Here is a 23,040-nt window from a genome sequence, read left to right on the forward strand (position 1 = left end):
AGCTAACAGTATGTGTCATGAGGAAAGCTAACAGTATGTATCATGACAGATAGCTAACAGTATGTATCATGACAGAAAGCTAACAGTATGTAACATGACAGAAAGCTAACAGTGTGTATCATGACAGAAAGCTAACAGTATGTAACATGACAGAAAGCTAACAGTATGTATTATGACAGAAAGCTAACAGTATGTAACATGACAGAAAGCTAACAGTATGTGTCATGAGGAAAGCTAACAGTATGTATCATGACAGATAGCTAACAGTATGTATCATGACAGAAAGCTAACAGTATGTAACATGACAGAAAGCTAACAGTGTGTATCATGACAGAAAGCTAACAGTATGTATCATGACAGATAGCTAACAGTATGTAACATGACAGAAAGCTAACAGTATGTGTCATGAGGAAAGCTAACAGTATGTATCATGAGGAAATCTAACAGTATGTATCATGACAGAAAGCTAACAGTATGTATCATGACAGATAGCTAACAGTATGTAACATGACAGAAAGCTAACAGTATGTGTCATGAGGAAAGCTAACAGTATGTATCATGACAGAAAGCTAACAGTATGTATCATGACAGATAGCTAACAGTATGTAACATGACAGAAAGCTAACAGTGTGTATCATGACAGAAAGCTAACAGTATGTATCATGAAAGAAAGCTAACAGTATGTAACATGACAACTAGCTAACAGTATGCATCATGACAGAAAGCTAACGGTATGTATCATGACAACTAGCTAACAGTATGTATCATGACAGAAAGCTAACAGTATGTATTATGACAGAAAGTTAACAGTATGTATCATGACAGAAAGCTAACAGTATGTATCATGACAGATAGCTAAAAGTATGTATCATGACAGATAGCTAACAGTATGTATCATGACAGAAAGTTAACAGTATGTATCATGACAGATAGCTATCAGTATGTATCACGACAGAAAGCTAACAGTATGTATCATGACAGATAGCTAACAGTATGTATCATGACAGAAAGCTAACAGTATGTATCATGACAGAAAGCTAACAGTATGTATCATGGCAGAAAGCTAACAGTATGTATCATGACAGAAAGCTAACAGTATGTATCATGACAGAAAGCTAACAGCATGTAACATGACAGAAAACTAACTGTATGTATCATGACAGAAAACTAACAGTATGTAACATGACAGAAAACTAACAGTATGTATCATGACAGATAGCTAACAGTATGTATCATGACAGATAACTAACAATATGTATCATGACAGAAAGCTAACAGTATGTATCATGACAGAAAGCTAACAGTATGTATCATGACAGAAAGTTAACAGTATGTATCATGACAGAAAGCTAACAGTATGTATCATGACAGATAGCTAAAAGTATGTATCATGACAGATAGCTAACAGTATGTATCATGACAGAAAGTTAACAGTATGTATCATGACAGATAGCTAACAGTATGTATCACGACAGAAAGCTAAAAATATGTATCACGACAGATAGCTATCAGTATGTATCACGACAGAAAGCTAACAGTATGTAACTTGACAGATTAGCTAACAGTATGTATCATGACAGAACGCTAACAATATGTATCATGACAGAAGGCTAACAATGTGTATCATGACAGAAAGTTAACAGTATGTATCATGACAGAAAGCTAACAGTATGTATCATGACAGATAGCTAAAAGTATGTATCATGACAGATAGCTAACAGTATGTATCATGACAGAAAGTTAACAGTATGTATCATGACAGATAGCTAACAGTATGTATCACGACAGAAAGCTAACAATGTGTATCATGACAGAAAGTTAACAGTATGTATCATGACAGAAAGCTAACAGTATGTATCATGACAGATATTTAACAGTATGTAACATGACAGAAAGCTAACAGTATGTATTATGACAGAAAGCTAACAGTATGTAACATGACAGAAAGCTAACAGTATGTGTCATGAGGAAAGCTAACAGTATGTATCATGACAGATAGCTAACAGTATGTATCATGACAGAAAGCTAACAGTATGTAACATGACAGAAAGCTAACAGTGTGTATCATGACAGAAAGCTAACAGTATGTAACATGACAGAAAGCTAACAGTATGTATTATGACAGAAAGCTAACAGTATGTAACATGACAGAAAGCTAACAGTATGTGTCATGAGGAAAGCTAACAGTATGTATCATGACAGATAGCTAACAGTATGTATCATGACAGAAAGCTAACAGTATGTAACATGACAGAAAGCTAACAGTGTGTATCATGACAGAAAGCTAACAGTATGTATCATGACAGATAGCTAACAGTATGTAACATGACAGAAAGCTAACAGTATGTGTCATGAGGAAAGCTAACAGTATGTATCATGAGGAAATCTAACAGTATGTATCATGACAGAAAGCTAACAGTATGTATCATGACAGATAGCTAACAGTATGTAACATGACAGAAAGCTAACAGTATGTGTCATGAGGAAAGCTAACAGTATGTATCATGACAGAAAGCTAACAGTATGTATCATGACAGATAGCTAACAGTATGTAACATGACAGAAAGCTAACAGTGTGTATCATGACAGAAAGCTAACAGTATGTATCATGAAAGAAAGCTAACAGTATGTAACATGACAACTAGCTAACAGTATGCATCATGACAGAAAGCTAACGGTATGTATCATGACAACTAGCTAACAGTATGTATCATGACAGATAGCTAACAGTATGTAAAATGACAGATAGCTAACAGCATGTATCATGAGAAAAAGCTAACAGTATGTATCATGACAGAATGTTCAGTTGTGAGAGAATGGTGAAGGAATAACATGTGTAGGTATGGTGACTAATATGTGTAGGTATGGTGACTAATATGTGTAGGTATGGTGACTAATATGTGTAGGGTATGGTGAAGGTCTAATATGTGTATGTATGGTGAGTAATATGTGTAGGGTATGGTGATGTTGGCTTGTGTTGTAACGAACACTATGCTGATGCTATTTGGCAAGTGGGTTGTCTTGTTTAATATGTTGTGTAGGTGTCATAACCATCACCTGGTCCTTCAGTTGCGCCCCTCTAGTAAAGTGACAGAGATAGGTAGATAGACAGATATGTATTGATCCAGAGGGAAATTAAAGCATCATTGCAGCTAGGCAGCACAATATCAAAATACACACAATAGCAAGAATATGAAGCAAAAACTACAGGGAGTATACAAAATGTAAAGAACTAGACTGAGCTGAAGTAGCAAGGTGAATCAAGAGCATTGGTAGAGAGATTAAAAAATGAAAATATAGCAGATAGCATTGAGAAAAAGAGAAAAAGATGCAGCAACATGTTCACATGTCGTATACTGTCGTGTATTGATGTATATTGTACTGATGTAAAGCCTTTTGGGACTACCTTGTGAATTTGGGCTACACAAATAAATTTGACTAATGTGTTCAAATTTACAGTTATTGCACAGGGTGCAGGTATTCACAGTTATTGCATAACTTTTTTATATTACACACAATAGCAAGCTGATAGATGTATATTGCACATAATTTACATAATGGTATCTATAACTACTGCAGAAGAAATTCAGGTCATCCTTAAATTATTACAGTATGAGTGATAGTATGCAATATTTGAATATGAAAAATATTATAAAGGCAGTTAGGGTTAGAATGCGGGGGTCGATGTCGTAGCAGAACGGGGGAGGAGTTCAACAGTTTAATGGCTGCCGGCAGGAATGATCTCCTGTGGCATTCTGTAGAGCACCTTGGGGGGATTAGTCCGTTGCTAGAGGTGCTCCTGTGTTTGATCGCTGTGTGGTGAAGGGGGTGTGACACGTTGTTTAAGATGGCCACCAGTTTGCGGGGACCACCAGTTCAAATCCCCATGTTAACTCCGGCATGGTCGGGCGTCCCTACAGACACAATTGGCCGTGTCTGCGGGTGGGAAGCCGGATGTGGGTATGTGTCCTGGTTACTGCACTAGCGCCTCCTCTGGTCGGTTGGAGCGGCTGTTTGGGGAGAAGGGGGAACTGGGGGGGAATAGCGTGATCCTCCCACGTGTTAGGTCCCCCTGGTGAAACTCCTTACTGTCAGGTGAAAAGAAGCGGCTGGTGACTCCCCATGTGTTGGAGGAGGCATGTGGTAGTCTGCAGCCCTCCCTGGATCGGTAGAGGGGGTGGAGCAGTGACCAGGATGGCTCCGGAAGAGTGGGGTAATTCGCCGGATACAATTGGGGAGAAAAAGAAAAAAACAGAACAAAAAAAAGATGGCCAACAGTTTGGTCAGGGTCCTCTTGTTTGACACCTCGTTGCCGGAGAGTCCAGATTCACTCCCAGCACCGAGCAGGTCTTCCAGACTAACTTGTTCAGTCTTTTGGCATCTCCAGCCTTCACACCACTGCCCCAACACACAACAGTGAAGAAGGTAGCACTGGCCACCACAGACTGGTAGAACATCTGCTGCATCTTAATGCAGACGTTAAAGGAGCTGATCCTCCATCGGAAGTAGAGTCAGCTCTGACCTTTCTTGTGGAGGGCCTCGATGTTGCCAGCCCACTCCAGCCTGTTTTCCATGTGAACTCCCAGGTATTTGTAGGAGCGAACCACCTCAACATCTGCCCCAGGGATGGTCACAGTTGTCATGGGGGACTGCACCATTGGAGAGCCACAATCATCTCCTTTGTCTTCCTGGCATTCAGCTGCAGGCGGTTTAGCTCGCACCAGTCCACAAATCTGTTCAACAGGCCCCTGTATGCCACCTTTTGCCCCCTCCCCCCTTTATAAACGCCACAATGTGAGTCTCCTTTTTAACATGTTTTGATGTGAAAACATGTTGGTATGGGTCTAGGATGGTAGAACAGATGTCCTCATAATCAGTTTTTAAAAAACAGGAGAAACATCATATATCCACTTTCAGAGAGAAAATCTGTTTTTTCATACATCCACATTACCATCAACCCTCCACTTTGCCGACATGATACTGGGGTAGGGATGGGCATTGTTAAGATTTAATGGTACTGCTCGTCTTACTGATGCTGCTTATCGACAGCCATACCAACATGTACCCTGGCTCTGCTGAATGAGAGTAGGTAAGCAGGTATGGGCTTGGCTCGTGCTTGGATGGGAGACCTCCTGAGAAAAACTGAGTTACTGATGGAAGTTGTGTTGGTGGGCCAGTAGGGGGCAGTCTTCCCTCTGGTCCTAATAAAAACAAGTATCAAATCCCAGCGCAGTGATGGGGACACTGTGCTGTAGGAGATGCAGTCCTTCAGATGAGACGTTAAACTGAGGTCCTGACTCACTGTGGTCATTAAAGATCCCATGGCACTTATCACAAAGAGTAGGGGGTCCTCAGTGTCCTGGCAGGATTCCCAACCCAGCTGTCTCCATCTGGCAATTGAATACACTACAAAGACAAGATATTTAATGTTCAAACTGATAAACTTTATTGTTTTTTTGCAAATATTCACTCATTTTGAATTTGATGCCTGCAACACGTCCCAAAGAAGCTGGGACAGGGGCATGTTCACCACTGTGTTACACCACCTTTCCTTTTAACAACACTCAGTAAGCGTTTGGGAACTGAGGACACTACTTGTTGAAGCTTTGTAGGTGGAATTCTTTCCCATTCTTGCTTGATGTACGACTTCAGTTGCTCAACAGTCCGGGGTCTCCGTTGTCGTATTGTGCGCTTCATAATGCACCACACATGTTCAACGGGAGACAGGTCTGGACTGCAGGCAGGCCAGTCCAGTACCCGCATTCTTTTACTACGAAGCCCCGCTGGTGGAACACCTGCAGAATGTGGCTTGGCATTGTCTTGCTGAAATAAGCAGGGACGTCCCTGAAAAAGACGTCGCTTGGATGGCAGCATATGTTGCTCCAAAACCTGTATGTACCTTTCAGCATTAATGGTGCCTTCCCAGATGTGCAAGTTACCCATGATGCCATGGGCACTAACACCCCCCATACCATCACAGATGCTGGCTTTTGGACTCTGCTCTGATAACAAACTGGATGGTCCTTTTCCTCTGTAGCCTGGAGGACACGACGTCCATGATGTCCAAAAACAATGTGAAATGTGGACTGGTCAGACCACAGCACACTTGTCCACTTTGCGTCAGTCCATCTCAGATGAGCTCGGGCCAGAGAAGCCGGCGGTGTTTCTGGGTGGTGTTGATATCTGGCTTTGGCTTTGCATGGTAGAGTTTTAACTTGCACTTGTAGATGTAGTGACGAACTGTGTTAACTGACCATGGTTTTCCCAAGTGCTCCTGAGCCCATGTGGTCATATCCTTTACACAATGATGTCGGTTTTTAATGCAGTGCCGCCTGAGGGGTCGAAGGTCACGGGCATTCAGTGTTGGTCTTGGGCCTTGCCACTTACGTGCAGAGATTTCTCCGGATTCTCTGAATCTTGTGATGATATTATGGACTGTAGGTGATGAAATCCCTAAATTCCTTGCAGTTGTACGTTGAGAAACGTTGTTCTTAACCTGTTGGACTGTTTGCTCACACAGTTGTTCACAAAGTGGTGAACCTCGCCCCATCCTTGCTTGTGAACGACTGAGCCTTTCAGGGATGCTCCTTTTATACCCAATCATGACACTCACCTGTTTCCAGTTAACCTGTTCACCTGTGGAATGTTCCCAACAGGTGGTTTTTGAGCATTCCTCAACTTTCCCAGTCTTTGTTGCCCCTGTCCCAGCTTCTTTGGAACGTGTTGCAGGCATCAAATTCAAAATGAGTGAATATTTGCAAAAAACAATAAAGTTTACCAGTTTGAACATTAAACATCTTGTCTTTGTAGTGTATTCAATTGAATATAGGTAGAAAAGGATTTGCAAATCATTGTATTCTGTTTTTATTCACGTTTTACACAACGTCCCAACTTAACTGGAATTGGGGTTTGTATAACCACACCTCTGACTGTGTACTTCTCTCTGCCATTCCATAAGAGCAGGCTCTGTGTGTGTGTGTGTGTGTGTGTGTGTGTGTGTGTGTGTGTGTGTGTGTTTGCACACATCAGATAACTGGCCCCGCCCCTTCGCTCACACACATGACAGGCTCCAAGAGAGAGACGTCTCTTCTGGGTTGGGAATAGGGAAAATGCATAATAGACGAATGTCTTCATGTCACTGCACATTAGGAACGGGGTTGGTGAGGTAGAAGTTGGAAGATAATGTTCCTGCACATTAGGAACGGGGTTGGTGAGGTAGAAGGTGGGTGATAATGTTCCTGCACATTAGGAACGGGGTTGGTGAGGTAGAAGGTGGAAGATAATGTTACTGCACATTAGGAACGGGGTTGGTGAGGTAGAAGGTGGAAGATAATGTTCCTGCACATTAGGAACGGGGTTGGTGAGGTAGAAGGTGGAAGATAATGTTACTGCACATTAGGAACAGGGTTGGCGAGATAAAAGGTGGAAGATAATGTTACTGCACATTAGTAACGGGGTTGGTGAGGTAGAAGGTGGAAGATAATGTTACTGCACATTAGGAACGGGGTTGGTGAGGTAGAAGGTAGAAGATAATGTTACTGCACATTAGGAACGGGGTTGGTGAGGTAGAAGGTGGAAGATAATGTTACTGCACATTACGAACGGGGTTGGCGAGTTAGAAGGTGGAAGATAATGTTACTGCACATTAGGAACGGGGTTGGTGAGGTAGAAGGTGGAAGATAATGTTACTGCACATTAGGAACGGGGTTGGTGAGTTAGAAGGTGGAAGATAATGTTCCTGCACATTAGGAACGGGGTTGGTGAGGTAGAAGGTGGAAGATAATGTTCCTGCACATTAGGAACGGGGTTGGTGAGTTAGAAGGTGCAAGATAATGTTACTGCACATTAGGAACAGGGTTGGTGAGTTAGAAGGTGGAAGATAATGTTACTGCACATTAGGAACAGGGTTGGTGAGTTAGAAGGTGGAAGATAATGTTACTGCACATTAGGAACGGGGTTGGCGAGATAAAAGGTGGAAGATAATGTTACTGCACATTAGGAACGGGGTTGGTGAGTTAGAAGGTGGAAGATAATGTTACTGCACATTAGGAACGGGGTTGGTGAGGTAGAAGGCGGAAGATAATGTTACTGCACATTAGGAACAGGGTTGGTGAGTTAGAAGGTGGAAGATAATGTTACTGCACATTAGGAACGGGGTTGGTGAGGTAGAAGGTGGAAGGTAATGTTACTGCACATTAGGAACAGGGTTGGTGAGTTAGAAGGTGGAAGATAATGTTCCTGCACATTAGGAACAGGGTTGGTGAGTTAGAAGGTGGAAGATAATGTTACTGCACATTAGGAACGGGGTTGGTGAGTTAGAAGGTGGAAGATAATGTTACTGCACATTAGGAACGGGGTTGGCAAGATAAAAGGTGGAAGATAATGTTACTGCACATTAGGAACGGGGTTGGTGAGTTAGAAGGTGGAAGATAATGTTACTGCACATTAGAAACAGGGTTGGTGAGTTAGAAGGTGGAAGATAATGTTACTGCACATTAGGAACAGGGTTGGTGAGTTAGAAGGTGGAAGATAATGTTACTGCACATTAGGAACAGGGTTGGTGAGGTAGAAGGTGCAAGATAATGTTACTGCACATTAGGAACGGGGTTGGTGAGGTAGAGGGTGGAAGATAATGTTCCTGCACATTAGGAACAGGGTTAGTTAGAAGGTGCAAGATAATGTTACTGCACATTAGGAACAGGGTTAGTTAGAAGGTGCAAGATAATGTTACTGCACATTAGGAACGGGGTAGGTGAGGTAGAAGGTGGAAGATAATGTTTATGTGGCCTCAATAAACAGGAAATTTATTGTCCTAATTTCTCCAATACCAACAGCAGAACCGTTAACATCGGAGCTTATCAATACTACGGTGTTTAATAATGTGTTATGGGTGCCTGGTAAATACTGGGTTTTGGTACCCATCCCTATTGGGGCATCAAAAATGGGAAGACTCAACACGAGGATCTCTGGTTTGAATCCCTGTGTTGCCTCCAGCTTGGTCAGGTGTCCCTACAGACACAATCGGCTGTGTCTGCGGGTGGGAAGCCGGATGTGAGTGTGTGTCCTGGTTGCTACACTAGCGCCTCCTCTGGTCAGTCAGGGTGTCTTTTCAGGGGTGAGGGGGAACTAGGGGGAATAGCGTGATCCTCCCATGCGCTACGTCCCCCTGATGGAACTCCTCACTGTCAGGTGAAAAGAAGTGGCTGGCGACTCCACATGTATCGGAGGAGACATGGGGTAGTCTGCAGTGCTCCAGGATTGGCAGAGGGGGTGGAGCAGAGACCTGGATGGCTCGGACGAGTGGGGTAATTGGCTGGGTACAATTGGGGCGAAAAAGGGGGGGGGGTGAAGAATCATGACAGAGGACACACGTCCAGGGTGTACAGGGTGTAGGACCAATGAGATATAAGGCGAGTAGAATGATGACATGCCAGCATTTAATCAACCAAACTCTCTGGGTAGACCTGAGGGAAGCTGGGAGCAGATGTCTTACTACAACACTGCCCCCTTCAGTCTAACCAACTCCACCGTCACCGTCCTGTTGATTTGCTGTCCTTTTTATTTTGTTCAGCTTTTCTAAATGTGAGCAGGGAGAGGCGGGCCTAAACTGAGTGCTTAATATCTGTCTAACTTTTGTTTTGCTGGTGAAATGGCCAGTGAGGTCCAGAAGGCTGTGAATACAGCTCAGGGGCTGCACCAGAGATGGAGCGAGCTCCTCCAGGAACCTGCTGGTGCTTCCAAGGAGGAGATGGACTGGACCACCAACGAACTGAGGAACAGCCTGCGATCTATAGAGTGGGACCTAGAAGACCTTGATGAAACTATTAATATCCTTGCAGCGGCTCAGAGAACCATTGCTTCAGCTGTGTTCAGTGTTGCAGAAATGGCCTTCTTTGGTGAATGAATTCTAACGTAAAACGGGAAGTTTTCTTAAACGATTTGTAGGTTTATTTCTTAACTCCCAGTCTAAGTATTGTGGAATCAAACCCAAAGAAGTTCAATCTGGATGCAGCAGAGCTGTCTAAACGCAAAGCCTTCATCAGTAGCACCAGACAAATTGTCAAGGTATGCCGCACACTGAGCCCGTGTTTTATTGGTTTGTGTACAGTTAAGGCAGCTTTATTATGTAGAAAAGTACATCACAGGTGAATGAATAAATCATTTAATACGGGATCAGATGTAATGTCACTGACCATGTCTGTCATTACTGATGGGTTTGAAACCTTTACTTTCCCTTGAAGGAAATGAAAGACCACATGTCCAGCCCAATGGTAATCACCTTGTCAGATAAGAAAGGCCGACAGGTTCGTCACACTGGCATGCACTCAGACATGTTAGTGTAGCAGAGTATACATTAGAGCTTCTTTATTTGGAATGAACGTCTCCACAGCTGGCTATTTTTGGTGTTTACTGTTAGGCTCTGATGGGGGATCAGGGTCTTCGCAGCCCCATCTGGCAGCCAGGCTCGGACAGATACACACGGCTGGACCGGGAGCTCCAGACAGCCAACTCCCAGTTCATAGAAGAACAGCAGTCACAGCAGCAGGTAGGTAAAAGCCACGCTCACCGTCTTCACCCAGTAATTAGACACTGACATCTGTATCTGGGGATTAGTCTCCTTATCCAGCAGTTAGACTTGAGCTCTCCGTTCCATAGACGTCCTGTGTCAATGTGGCTGTCAGCCATTTTAATTTAGAACACTTTTTATGATATTTGGTCAAACTCTTTCTACATCCTGACAGCTGTCAAGTAAGTAGATGCAGGGCATCTGGGTAGCGTAGCGGTCTCTTCCATTGCCTACCAACACGGGGATTGCGGGTTCGAATCCCCGTGTTACCTCCGGCTTGGTCGGGCATCCCTACAGACACGATTGGCGGTGTCTGCAGGTGGGAAGCTGGATGTCGGTATGTGTCCTGGTCTGATGAAAAGAAGCGGCTGGTGACTCCACATGTATCGGAGGAGACGTGGTAGTCTGCAGCCCTCCCCGGATTGGCAGAGGGGGTGGAGCAGAGACCGGGACGGCTCGTAAAGTAGGGTAATTGGCCAAGTCCAATTGGGGGAAGGGGGGGGGGTTAAATAAAAAAAGTAAGTCGATGCACTGAAAAACAAATCCAGTCTCTATAGCTGCCCTCAGCGCTCTCATCAGAGACAGAACCTTTTCTCTATACCCACTCCTGGTCAGCCAATCAGGAGAGTTCTTCACAAGTCGCCGTCTCTATTGGTCCCTACTTGCTGTCAATCAGTCTGCATGTTCATGAGGCTCTTAGGCAGAAGGGAGGGGGTGGATTCTTTTGCAGGATGTTTTCTAAATAAAGCTAGCTCTTGCTAACTTCCACCTAGGATCTCTTAGCGCACCACTCTAACACAGGCTTATCGTTGACTTGCAGTGGTGCTGCTCTGAAGGCAGCTCAGACAACCGTGCTGCTGCTTTAATTGTGTTTTAATCATGATCGGGTGATTCATGTGTCTGTTTCGTTTCTGTTTTTGTATTAATGTTGTGTAACACTGTGAAATGGCGGGTTTTTTTGAGAGTTCTCTGCACAGGACTGCTTTTGCTGCTTTCCGCAGTAAGCCAATGTCAAACAACAACATTCCATGGAAGCAACCAGGAAAACCACGTTTACGACAGGGAAACACTGTTGTCACTGTGAACCTCCAGCATGGCATAAATCCAGCTTTTTGCCGTCCTGTGCGAGGAACTACAAAGAACACGAAGATACTGATGGTGAGACAACCAGGGGAAGGCTGCGGAGAGGACGTTGGAGGGGCAAACAAGGGGAGTTACACAGGCTCCGAAGAAGAGAGACTAGGCCACCCTTGCCATCGATGATCCGGTGTAGTGCACGCTCCCTGAGGAATAAGATGGACTTCCTCAAACTTCACACCAGAACCTGCTGTGAGTACCGTGGCTCAAGCGTCATGGTTTTTACAGAAACTTGGCTGCATCAGGACATTCCTAGCTGTCCCTGAGTTGGATGGCTTTTCCCTGGCACATTCTGAGAGGAGTTCTGAGTGGAGTAAAACAAGGGGGGCAGACTATGTGTTTCTATTAATGACACATGGTGTAGGCAACACACTACACAAGAGACTCTCTGTAACCCGCGCGTTGAGCTATTATGCTTGAATCTCAGCCCATTCTTCCTTCTGAGGAAGTTTGGGAACGTTGTGACTTGTGCTGTGTATGTGCTGCCGAGTGGAACCGCAGGGAGAGCTGTGGTCCAGGTGCTGGACTGTGTACGTAGACTGTTGCAACACACGCCAGATGCTCCCATGCTCATTTTGGGGGATTTCAACCGTTGCAAACTTGAAATGTCTTTACCTGGGTTTGAGCAGTGTGACACTAGAAACAGTAAAATTCTTGACAGATGCGATGGAAATATCTGGAACGCATTGATAGCTAGAGCCAAACCACAGCTGTCCAGTTCTGATCCCAGCACTGTTCAGCTCATTCCCAGCCACCGTTCAGTACTGAAGAGGAGCAGACCTCCTGTTAAGACTGTTCCAGTCTGGTCCACTGACAGTACTGACACTCTAAAGGGCTGATACCTGAGCACACACTGGGACATCTTCCATGAGTCTGATTTGAAGTCATCACAGCTTATATTAACTTCTGTGTGGATGCTGGGATACCTCAAAACACAATAAAACAGCATCCTTTTCTTTTTTTCTTTTGGGGGGGATTTCTCCCCCTTTTTCTCCCAATTGTATTCAGCCAATTACCCCACTCTTCCAAGCCGTCCCGGTCTCTGCTCCACCCCCTCTGCCGATTCGGGGAGGGCTGCAGACTACCACATGTCTCCTCTGATACACGTGGAGTCACCAGCCGCTTCTTTTCACCTGACAGTGAGGAGTTTCACCGGGGGGATGTCGCACGTGGGAGGGTCACGCTATTCCCCCGCAGTTCCCCCTCCCCCTGAACAGGCACCCCGACCGACCAGAGGAGGTGCTAGTGCAGCGACCAGGACACGTACCCACATCCGGCTTCCTACCCGCAGGCACAGCCAGTTGTGTCTGTAGGGACGCCCGACCAAGCCAGAGGTAACATGGGGATTTGAACCGCCGATCCCCGTGTTGGTAGGCAACAGAACAGACCGCCATTTCCCCCGGACACCCACATAAACGCACAAAACAGTATCCTAACAACAAGTCATACATTACTAAGGACATATATATATATATATATATATATATATATATATATATATATATATATATATATATATATATATATATACAGTTAAGGTCAATATTATTAGCCCCCTTTATGAAATCAAACAAAACCCTTAACTTTTCCATGGAAATGACCATAACCAAAAGTGTTTATAGTTTAATTGCCTCCAAAAGAACAAAGACAAAATCTCCACTAAGCTCGATTAAGATATTTTACTGATGTGCTGAATTGAAACAAGAAAAAACTAACATGACAAGGCCAAAATGATTAGCCCTCTGACAATTAATAGTCAATAGTGTAACCTTTCTGACTCCCAACGGACAACAACCTCTTATTGTGGTTCCTAAATAGGTTGGCACATGGCTCTTGAGAGATCTTAGCCCATTCTTCCGTGGCAAGTTGTTCCAGCTCACCCATATTGTGTGGTTTTCCAGCATGGACATTAACCTTGAGCTCCTGCCACAGATTCTCAATAGGATTGACAATCTGGGCTCTGAGAGGGTCACTCCAGGACCTGGATTTTGGTATCCTTCAAAGAGTTTTGGACCAACTTGGATGTATGCTTTGGGTCATGTCTTGCTGGAAGACCCAGCAGCGATCTAAAGCTAGACTGGCAGCAGATTTCTTTACGTTATCCTTCAAAGTGTCAACATAATCTTCTTTCTTCATGATCCCATGCACCCCAACAAGGTTCCCTGTGGCTGGAGCAGCAAAACAGCCCCACAGCATTAAGCTCTCACCACCATGTTTAACTGTGGCGACTGTGTTTTTAGGGTTGAAGGCCTCTCCCTTCCTTCACCAAGCAAAAGCAACATCCATGTGCCCAAACAGCTCAAGTTCAGTCTCATCAGACCAAAGGACAGACTTCCAGAACTCATGCCCATGTTTCAGATGTCCACAGGCAAACTTCAGTCTGGCTTTGATGTGCTGCTGTGTGAGCAGTGGAGTTTTTCTTGGACGATGACCTCGAAGCCCATCACGATGAAGAGCCCTCACAACAGTCTTCCTTGAAACATCAAGTCCAGAAGAGGCCGGTTCAGCAACAGTCATCTTGGCAGAGATCCGGGGATTGTTGCTGACATCTCTGACTGTTTTCCTCTCCAAAGTTTTTGAAATCTTGCACTTTGGACCAGGCCCAGGTTTGTTTCTAACACAATCTGTCTCCTTGTGCTTTGCAATGATGCAACACACAGCTGTTCTAGACACTGTGACACGCTTGGAAATAGCAGTATAGCCTTCCCCCTTAAGATGAGCATCCACTATCTTCTTTCTCAGTTCCAGACTGGTTTCTTTACTTTTTGGCATGATGAAATTACTTCTTACCAAGAATTTAAGAGTAGTCCCTCTCAATCAAGTGTTCAAGTGCCACTAGCCCTGTTCACTGGAGTCCCTTAAGTAAAGTTCAACGCTGACTGATTGCTCAGGTGGGTCTTAAAAGCTGACTGATTGCTCAGGTGTGTCTTGAACGAAAATCACACGGGGGCTAATAATTTTGACCACCTCAATTTTCACTACATTTGGTATAAAGCAAACCTGAAGATTTAGTTTACATTCCAAAATGTACCAGATAGGGGCCTTAACACTGATGAATGTTTTACTATGTGGAGTTTTATGAATGATGCAAACATTGGGAAGAATTTTAGGAAAATGTTCCATAGTTCCTTGGGGGCTAAAAACTTTAACCTTAACTATATATATATATATATATATATATATATATATAGCGTTTTTTTTCCTAAACCGTCAATGGTGTTGAGTGCTCAGCTAATGAGGAGCGGAATATCAACATGGATACAGGAAAAAAGATGTTAATGCATAGCAGTACAGGCCTGTTTCACGCGTCCTGTATCCCTGTTGAGCTATATATATACACTACCGTTCAAAAGTTTGGGATCACCCAAACAATTTTGTGTTTTCCATGAAAAGTCACACTTATTCACCACCATATGTTGTGAAATGAATAGAAAATAGAGTCAAGACATTGACAAGGTTAGAAATAATGATTTGTATTTGAAATAAGATTTTTTTTACATCAAACTTTGCTTTCGTCAAAGAATCCTCCATTTGCAGCAATTACAGCATTGCAGACCTTTGGCATTCTAGCTGTTAATTTGTTGAGGTAATCTGGAGAAATTGCACCCCACGCTTCCAGAAGCAGCTCCCACAAGTTGGATTGGTTGGATGGGCACTTCTTTGAGCAGATTGAGTTTCTGGAGCATCACATTTGTGGGGTCAATTAAACGCTCAAAATGGCCAGAAAAAGAGAACTTTCATCTGAAACTCGACAGTCTATTCTTGTTCTTAGAAATGAAGGCTATTCCATGCGAGAAATTGCTAAGAAATTGAAGATTTCCTACACCGGTGTGTACTACTCCCTTCAGAGGACAGCACAAACAGGCTCTAACCAGAGTAGAAAAAGAAGTGGGAGGCCGCGTTGCACAACTGAGCAAGAAGATAAGTACATTAGAGTCTCTAGTTTGAGAAACAGACGCCTCACAGGTCCCCAACTGGCATCTTCATTAAATAGTACCTGTTAGAGCCTGTTTGTGCTGTCCTCTGAAGGGAGTAGTACACACCGGTGTAGGAAATCTTCAATTTCTTAGCAATTTCTCGCATGGAATAGCCTTCATTTCTAAGAACAAGAATAGACTGTCGAGTTTCAGATGAAAGTTCTCTTTTTCTGGCCATTTTGAGCGTTTAATTGACCCCACAAATGTGATGCTCCAGAAACTCAATCTGCTCAAAGAAGTGCCCATCCAACCAATCCAACTTGTGGGAGCTGCTTCTGGAAGCGTGGGGTGCAATTTCTCCAGATTACCTCAACAAATTAACAGCTAGAATGCCAAAGGTCTGCAATGCTGTAATTGCTGCAAATGGAGGATTCTTTGACGAAAGCAAAGTTTGATGTAAAAAAAATCTTATTTCAAATACAAATCATTATTTCTAACCTTGTCAATGTCTTGACTCTATTTTCTATTCATTTCACAACATATGGTGGTGAATAAGTGTGACTTTTCATGGAAAACACGAAATTGTTTGGGTGATCCCAAACTTTTGAACGGTAGTGTATATATATATATATATACATATATATATATATGTGTGTGTGTGTGTGTGTGTATATATGTATGTGTGTGTATATATGTGTGTGTGTGTGTGTATGTATGTATGTATGTATGTATGTATGTATATGTATATATGTATAAAACCAATAAAGTCATCTTGACTCTTGATTGAACAGCTGGAAATAAGAAATGTGTCATAGGCTGGAGTGAAGCTATTCAAATGAGGTGTGTGTGTGTGTGTGTGTGTGTGTGTGTGTGTGTGTGTGTGTCAGCTGATTGCAGAGCAGCAGGACGACCAGTTGGAGTTGGTGTCGGGGACCATCGGCGTTTTAAAGAACATGTCTGAGCGGATCGGTATGGAGCTGGACGAACAGGCTGTGTAAGGCCCTTTCTCACTCTCTACCTGTCTGTCTCTAACCAGCTCACTCTCTACCTATCTCTAACTGTCTCTCTCTACCTGGCTCTGTCTCTAACCAGCTCACTCTCTACCTGTCTCTAACTGTCTCTCTACCTGTCTGTCTCTAACCAGCTCACTCTCTACCTATCTCTAACTGGCTCTCTCTACCTGGCTCTGTCTCTAACCAGCTCACTCTCTACCTGTCTCTAACTGTCTCTCTCTACCTGTCTGTCTCTAACCAGCTCACTCTCTACCTGTCTCTAACTGTCTCTCTCTACCTGTCTGTCTCTAACCAGCTCACTCTCTACCTATCTCTAACTGTCTCTCTCTACCTGGCTCTGTCTCTAACCAGCTCACTCTCTACCTGTCTCTAACTGTCTCTCTACCTGTCTGTCTCTAACCAGCTCACTCTCTACCTATCTCTAACTGTCTCTCTCTACCTGGCTCTGTCTCTAACCAGCTCACTCTCTACCTGTCTCTAACTGTCTCTCTCTACCTGTCTGTCTCTAACCAGCTCACTCTCTACCTATCTCTAACTGTCTCTCTACCTGTCTGTCTCTAACCAGCTCACTCTCTACCTGTCTCTAACTGTCTCTCTCTCTAACCAGCTCACTCTCTACCTGTCTCTAACTGTCTCTCTCTACCTGGCTCTGTCTCTAACCAGCTCACTCTCTACCTGTCTCTAACTGTCTCTCTCTACCTGTCTGTCTCTAACCAGCTCACTCTCTACCTGTCTCTAGCTGTCTCTCTCTACCTGTCTGTCTCTAACCAGCTCACTCTCTACCTGTCTCTAACTGTCTCTCTACCTGTCTGTCTCTAACCAGCTCACTCTCTACCTGTCTCTAACTGTCTCTCTCTACCTGTCTGTCTCTAACCAGCTCACTCTCTACCTGTCTCTAACTGTCTCTCTCTACCTGTCTTTGTCTCTAACAGTCTCACTCTACCTGTCTTTGTCTCTAACAGTCTCACTCTACCTGTCTCTGTCCCTAACCACTTCTCTCTACCTGGCTCTGTGTCTAACCGTCTCACTCTCGACATGTCTCTATCTCTAACTGTCTCTCTCTCTACCTATCAGTTCAATTCAATATTCAATTCAATATATGCTTTATTGGCATGACATATGTGTACCTATTGCCAAAGCATGTAAAACAACACAACACAACAATGATTATAATAATAACAGCAACAACAACAATGATTATGATATCAAACTACATCAGCACAACACAACAATGATTATAATAATAACAGCAACAACAACAATGATTATGATATTAAACAACAACAACACAACAATGATTATAATAATAACAGCAACAACAACAATGATTATGATATCAAACTACATCAGCACAACACAACAATGATTATAATAACAGCAACAACAACAATGATTATAATAACAGCAACAACAACAATGATTATAATAACAGCAACAACAACAATGATTATGATATTAAACAACAACAACACAATGCAACAATGATTATAATAACAGCAACAACAACAATGATTATATTAAACAACAACACAATACAACGAGTATAATAACAGCAACAACAACAATGATTATGATATTAAACAACAACAACACAACAATGATTATAATAATAACAGCAACAACAACAATGATTAAGATATTAAACAACAACAACACAACACAACAATGATTATAATAATAACATTAACAACAACAATGATTATGATATCAAACTACATCAACACAACACAACAATGATTATAATAATGACAGCAACAACAACGATTATGATATTAAACAACAACACAATACAACAATGATTATAATAACATCAACAACAACAATGATTATGATATTAAACAACAACACAATACAACAATGATTATAATAACAGCAACAACAACCATGATTAAGATATTAAACAACAACAACACAACAATGATTATAATAATAACAGCAACAACAACAATGATTAAGATATTAAACAACAATAACACAACACAACAATGATTATAATAATAACATTAACAACAACAATGATTATGATATCAAACTACATCAACACAACACAACAATGATTATAATAATGACAGCAACAACAACGATTATGATATTAAACAACAACACAATACAACAATGATTATAATAACATCAACAACAACAATGATTATGATATTAAACAACAACACAATACAACAATGATTATAATAACAGCAACAACAACCATGATTAAGATATTAAACAACAACAACACAACAATGATTATAATAATAACAGCAGCAACAACAATGATTATAATAATAACAGCAACAACAACAATGATTATGATATTAAACAACAACAATACAATACAACAATGATTATAATAACAGCAACAACAACAATGATTATGATATTAAACAACAACACAATACAACAATGATTATAATAACAGCAACAACAACAATGATTAAGATATTAAACAACACAACACAACAATGATTATAATAATAACAGCAACAACAACGATTATAATAATAACAGCAACAACAACAACGATTATGATATCAAACAACAACAGTACAATAGGTGCCGTCCCCCACTGTCTCTCAGGTTGTGGCAAGATAATATAGATCTTGCTGCAATGCTCGCCGCTGGTCCCCTCCCAGGACCCCCCGCAGCTTACCTGCGTCCTCCATGTCCCGCTACTCTGGAGTCACATGTTCCAGCTCCTGGACAAAAGCTCGGCGCTGTTTTCCACATGGGTCACATTTAAGGAGGAAGTGCCCCTCTGTCTCCACCTCATCTGTCATGCACTGACCACATGTTCGATGCTCTTTTGGCAACCACGTCTTTCTATCTGTCTCTGTCTCCAACTGTCTCACTCGCTACCTGTCTCTGTCTCTAACCGTCTCACTCTCGCTTCTTGTCTCTTTCTTTAACTCACTCTCTACCTGTCTATCTCTAATGTTTCACTCTCTCTACCTGTCTCTATCTTACTCTCTACCTGTCTCTGCCTATAACCAGCTCATTCTCTCTACCTGTCTCTGTCTCACTCTCTCTCTCTACCTGTCTCTGTCTCACTCTCTCTCGTTACCTGTCTCTGTCTCTAACCGTCTCACTCTCGCTTCTTGTCTCTTTCTTTAACTCACTCTCTACCTGTCTCTATCTCTAATGTTTCACTCTCTCTACCTGTCTCTATCTTACTCTCTAGCTGTCTCTATCTTACTCTCTACCTGTCTCTGTCTATAACCAGCTCATTCTCTCTACCTGTCTCTGTCTCTGTCTCACTCTCTCTCTCTACCTGTCTCTGTCTATAACCAGCTCATTCTCTCTACCTGTCTCTGCCTCTGTCTCTATCTTACTCTCTACCTGTCTTTGTCTATAACCAGCTCATTCTCTCTGCCTGTCTCTGTCTCTGTCTCACTCTCTCTCTCTACCTGTCTCTGTCTATAACCAGCTCATTCTCTCTACCTGTCTCTGTCTCACTCTCTCTCTCTACCTGTCTCTGTCTCTACCTGTCTCTGTCTATAACCAGCTTATTCTCTCTACCTGTCTCTGTCTCTGTCTCACTCTCTCTCTCTACCTGTCTCTGTCTCTATCTTACTCTCTACCTGTCTCCGTCTCTAACCGCCTCACTCTCTACCGTCTCTGTCTCTAACCATCTCACCCTCTCTACCTGTCTCTGTCTTTGTCTCACTCTCTCTCTCTACCTGTCTCTGTATCTATGTTACTCTCTACCTGTCTCTGTCTATAACCAGCTCATTCTCTCTACCTGTCTCTGTCTCACTCTCTCTCTCTACCTGTCTCTGTCTCTATCTTACTCTCTACCTGTCTCCGTCTCTAACCGTTTCACTCTCTACCGTCTCTGTCTCTAACCATCTCACCCTCTCTACCAGTCTCTGTTGCTAACTGTCTCACTCACTGCATGTCTCGCTGTCTCTAACCGTCTCACTGTCTCTACCCATGTCACTCTCTAACGGGGAATATGAGCTGGAAGTGACAGGAGCAGAAGTAGAATGGGGAGTGGTTTCTCCTCCTGAAGGACTTCTTGAAGGAAGTCTCTCTCACAGGAGAACATCAATTTTCCATCCAGTTCCTGTCCAGGTGGAGCTGTTGTGTTTTTTTTTCTTTTGATTTTGAGATACTCTATTGATCCTGTGGGGAAATTATGCTCTGCATTTAACCCATCCTAGCTGTGTAGCTAGGAGCAGTGGTCAGCTGCCTTGCAGCACCCGGGGACCAACTCCAGTTCATCTTCCCATGCCTTGCTCAGGGACACAGCCAGGACATGCATGTTAGGGTATTAACCCTAACATGCATGTCTTTTTGATGGTGGGGGAAACCAGAGCACCCAGAGAAAACACACTGCAGACATTGGGAGAACATGCAAACTCCACACAGAAGACAACCTGGGATGGCCCCCAAGGCTGGGCAACCCCGGGGTTCGAACCCAGGACCTTCTTGCTGTGAGGTGACACTGCTAACTACTGCGGCACCGTGCCGCCCGATGAAGAATGCCTAATTGTAGCAACGCCAGCAGGAAGTTATAGAATTAACCCTAAGAGACAATAATCTGTTGTGTTAGTCATTCCACGGAACCATCCTGAACGTCGTGGCAGGTGTGCCTTTCAGAGACTTGCTGTCTTCATGGTGGAACTTGTAGCTTTTGCTTGGTCTCGTTGTAGGAGTGGAGAAGAGTAGTGGGGTTCTGTGTTTGGTCCTGAATGGCTGCAGGGCTGCTGCTCCTCCCAGCTCTCTGCTCACGGGGCAGGTCTGCAAAGTTCCCTTGTTACCTCGTTCTCTGTGAGAACCGGACAAAAGGAAAAGCCGTCAGGGTGTCAGGGTGGCATGATGGCATGTATGACGAGTTAGGATCCTACTGGGTTGGATTTGGACCACAAAAACATATTCAAGAAAAAAGCAAATGCAAGTAAAAACCCTTTCAGCGTGGCAACGGTTGTTGCCTTCAGGACCATGTTGAGTCCCAGGTGTATAAAGCAGAAGACATTTTCTCAAGGAAGCATCTGGTTCCTCTGGGTGTTTGTCAGGGCTGACTCTGTGTTGTCCCGCAGGATGCTGGATGACTTCACCCACGAGATAGACAACACCCAGTCCAGACTGGACAACGTGATGAAGAAGCTGGCCAAGGTGTCCCACATGACCAGTGGTGAGTAGAGCTGAGCCGCACTGAAGACAACCAACAACGCTCTTTTGCTTTGCTCCATGTCAGTCACAGTGTTGAAGGCAACAGGAGATACACAATTCACCAGAGAGGCAACAGGACATACACAATTCACCGGAAAGGTAACAGGACATACACAATTCACCAGAGAGGCAACAGGACATACACAATTCACCAGAGAGGTAACAGGACATACACAATTCACCAGAGAGGCAACAGGACATACACAATTCACCAGAGAGGCAACAGGACATACACAATTCACCAGAGAGGCAACAGGACATACACAATTCACCAGAGAGGCAACAGGAGATACACAATTCACCAGAGAGGTAACAGGACATACACAATTCACCAGAGAGGCAACAGGACATACACAATTCACCAGAGAGGCAACAGGACATACACAATTCACCAGAGAGGCAACAGGAGATACACAATTCACCAGAGAGGTAACAGGACATACACAATTCACCAGAGAGGTAACAGGAGATACACAATTCACCAGAAAGATAACAGGAGATACACAATTCACCAGAAAGATAACAGGACATACACAATTCACCAGAGAGGCAACAGGACATACACAATTCACCAGAGAGGCAACAGGACATACACAATTCACCAGAGAGGCAACAGGAGATACACAATTCACCAGAGAGGCAACAGGACATACACAATTCACCAGAGAGGCAACAGGAGATACACAATTCACCAGAGAGGCAACAGGACATACACAATTCACCAGAGAGGCAACAGGACATACACAATTCACCAGAGAGGCAACAGGACATACACAATTCACCAGAGAGGCAACAGGAGATACACAATTCACCAGAGAGGTAACAGGACATACACAATTCACCAGAGAGGCAACAGGAGATACACAATTCACCAGAGAGGTAACAGGAGATACACAATTCACCAGAAAGGTAACAGGAGATACACAATTCACCAGAAAGGTAACAGGAGATATACAACCAGAACGGGAACAGGAGATACACAATTCACCAGAGAGGCAACAGGACATACACAATTCACCAGAGAGGTAACAGGAGATACACAATTCACCAGAAAGGTAACAGGAGATACACAATTCACCAGAAAGGTAACAGGAGATACACAATTCACCAGAGAGGTAACAGGAGATACACAATTCACCGGAAAGGTAACAGGAGATACACAATTCACCAGAAAGGTAACAGGAGATATACAATTCACCAGAGAGGTAACAGGAGATACACAATTCACCGGAAAGGTAAC

General features: G+C 43.3%; 1 protein-coding gene across 1 annotated transcript in view; it reads left to right on the forward strand.

Moving 5' to 3' along the window:
- stx6 (syntaxin 6) overlaps window positions 1-23,040 on the forward strand; it is a 33,046-nt gene that overhangs the window by 1,962 nt on the left and 8,044 nt on the right. The window contains exons 2-7 of the mRNA XM_056277553.1: window positions 9,658-9,826; window positions 9,970-10,065; window positions 10,242-10,304; window positions 10,418-10,546; window positions 16,509-16,615; window positions 21,668-21,762. Coding sequence (XP_056133528.1) covers window positions 9,658-9,826; window positions 9,970-10,065; window positions 10,242-10,304; window positions 10,418-10,546; window positions 16,509-16,615; window positions 21,668-21,762 — 659 coding nt within the window. The remainder of the gene's footprint in view (window positions 1-9,657; window positions 9,827-9,969; window positions 10,066-10,241; window positions 10,305-10,417; window positions 10,547-16,508; window positions 16,616-21,667; window positions 21,763-23,040) is intronic.

The sequence above is a fragment of the Lampris incognitus genome, chromosome 3 (genome assembly GCF_029633865.1).
Source record: "Lampris incognitus isolate fLamInc1 chromosome 3, fLamInc1.hap2, whole genome shotgun sequence".
NCBI lineage: Eukaryota > Metazoa > Chordata > Actinopteri > Lampriformes > Lampridae > Lampris > Lampris incognitus.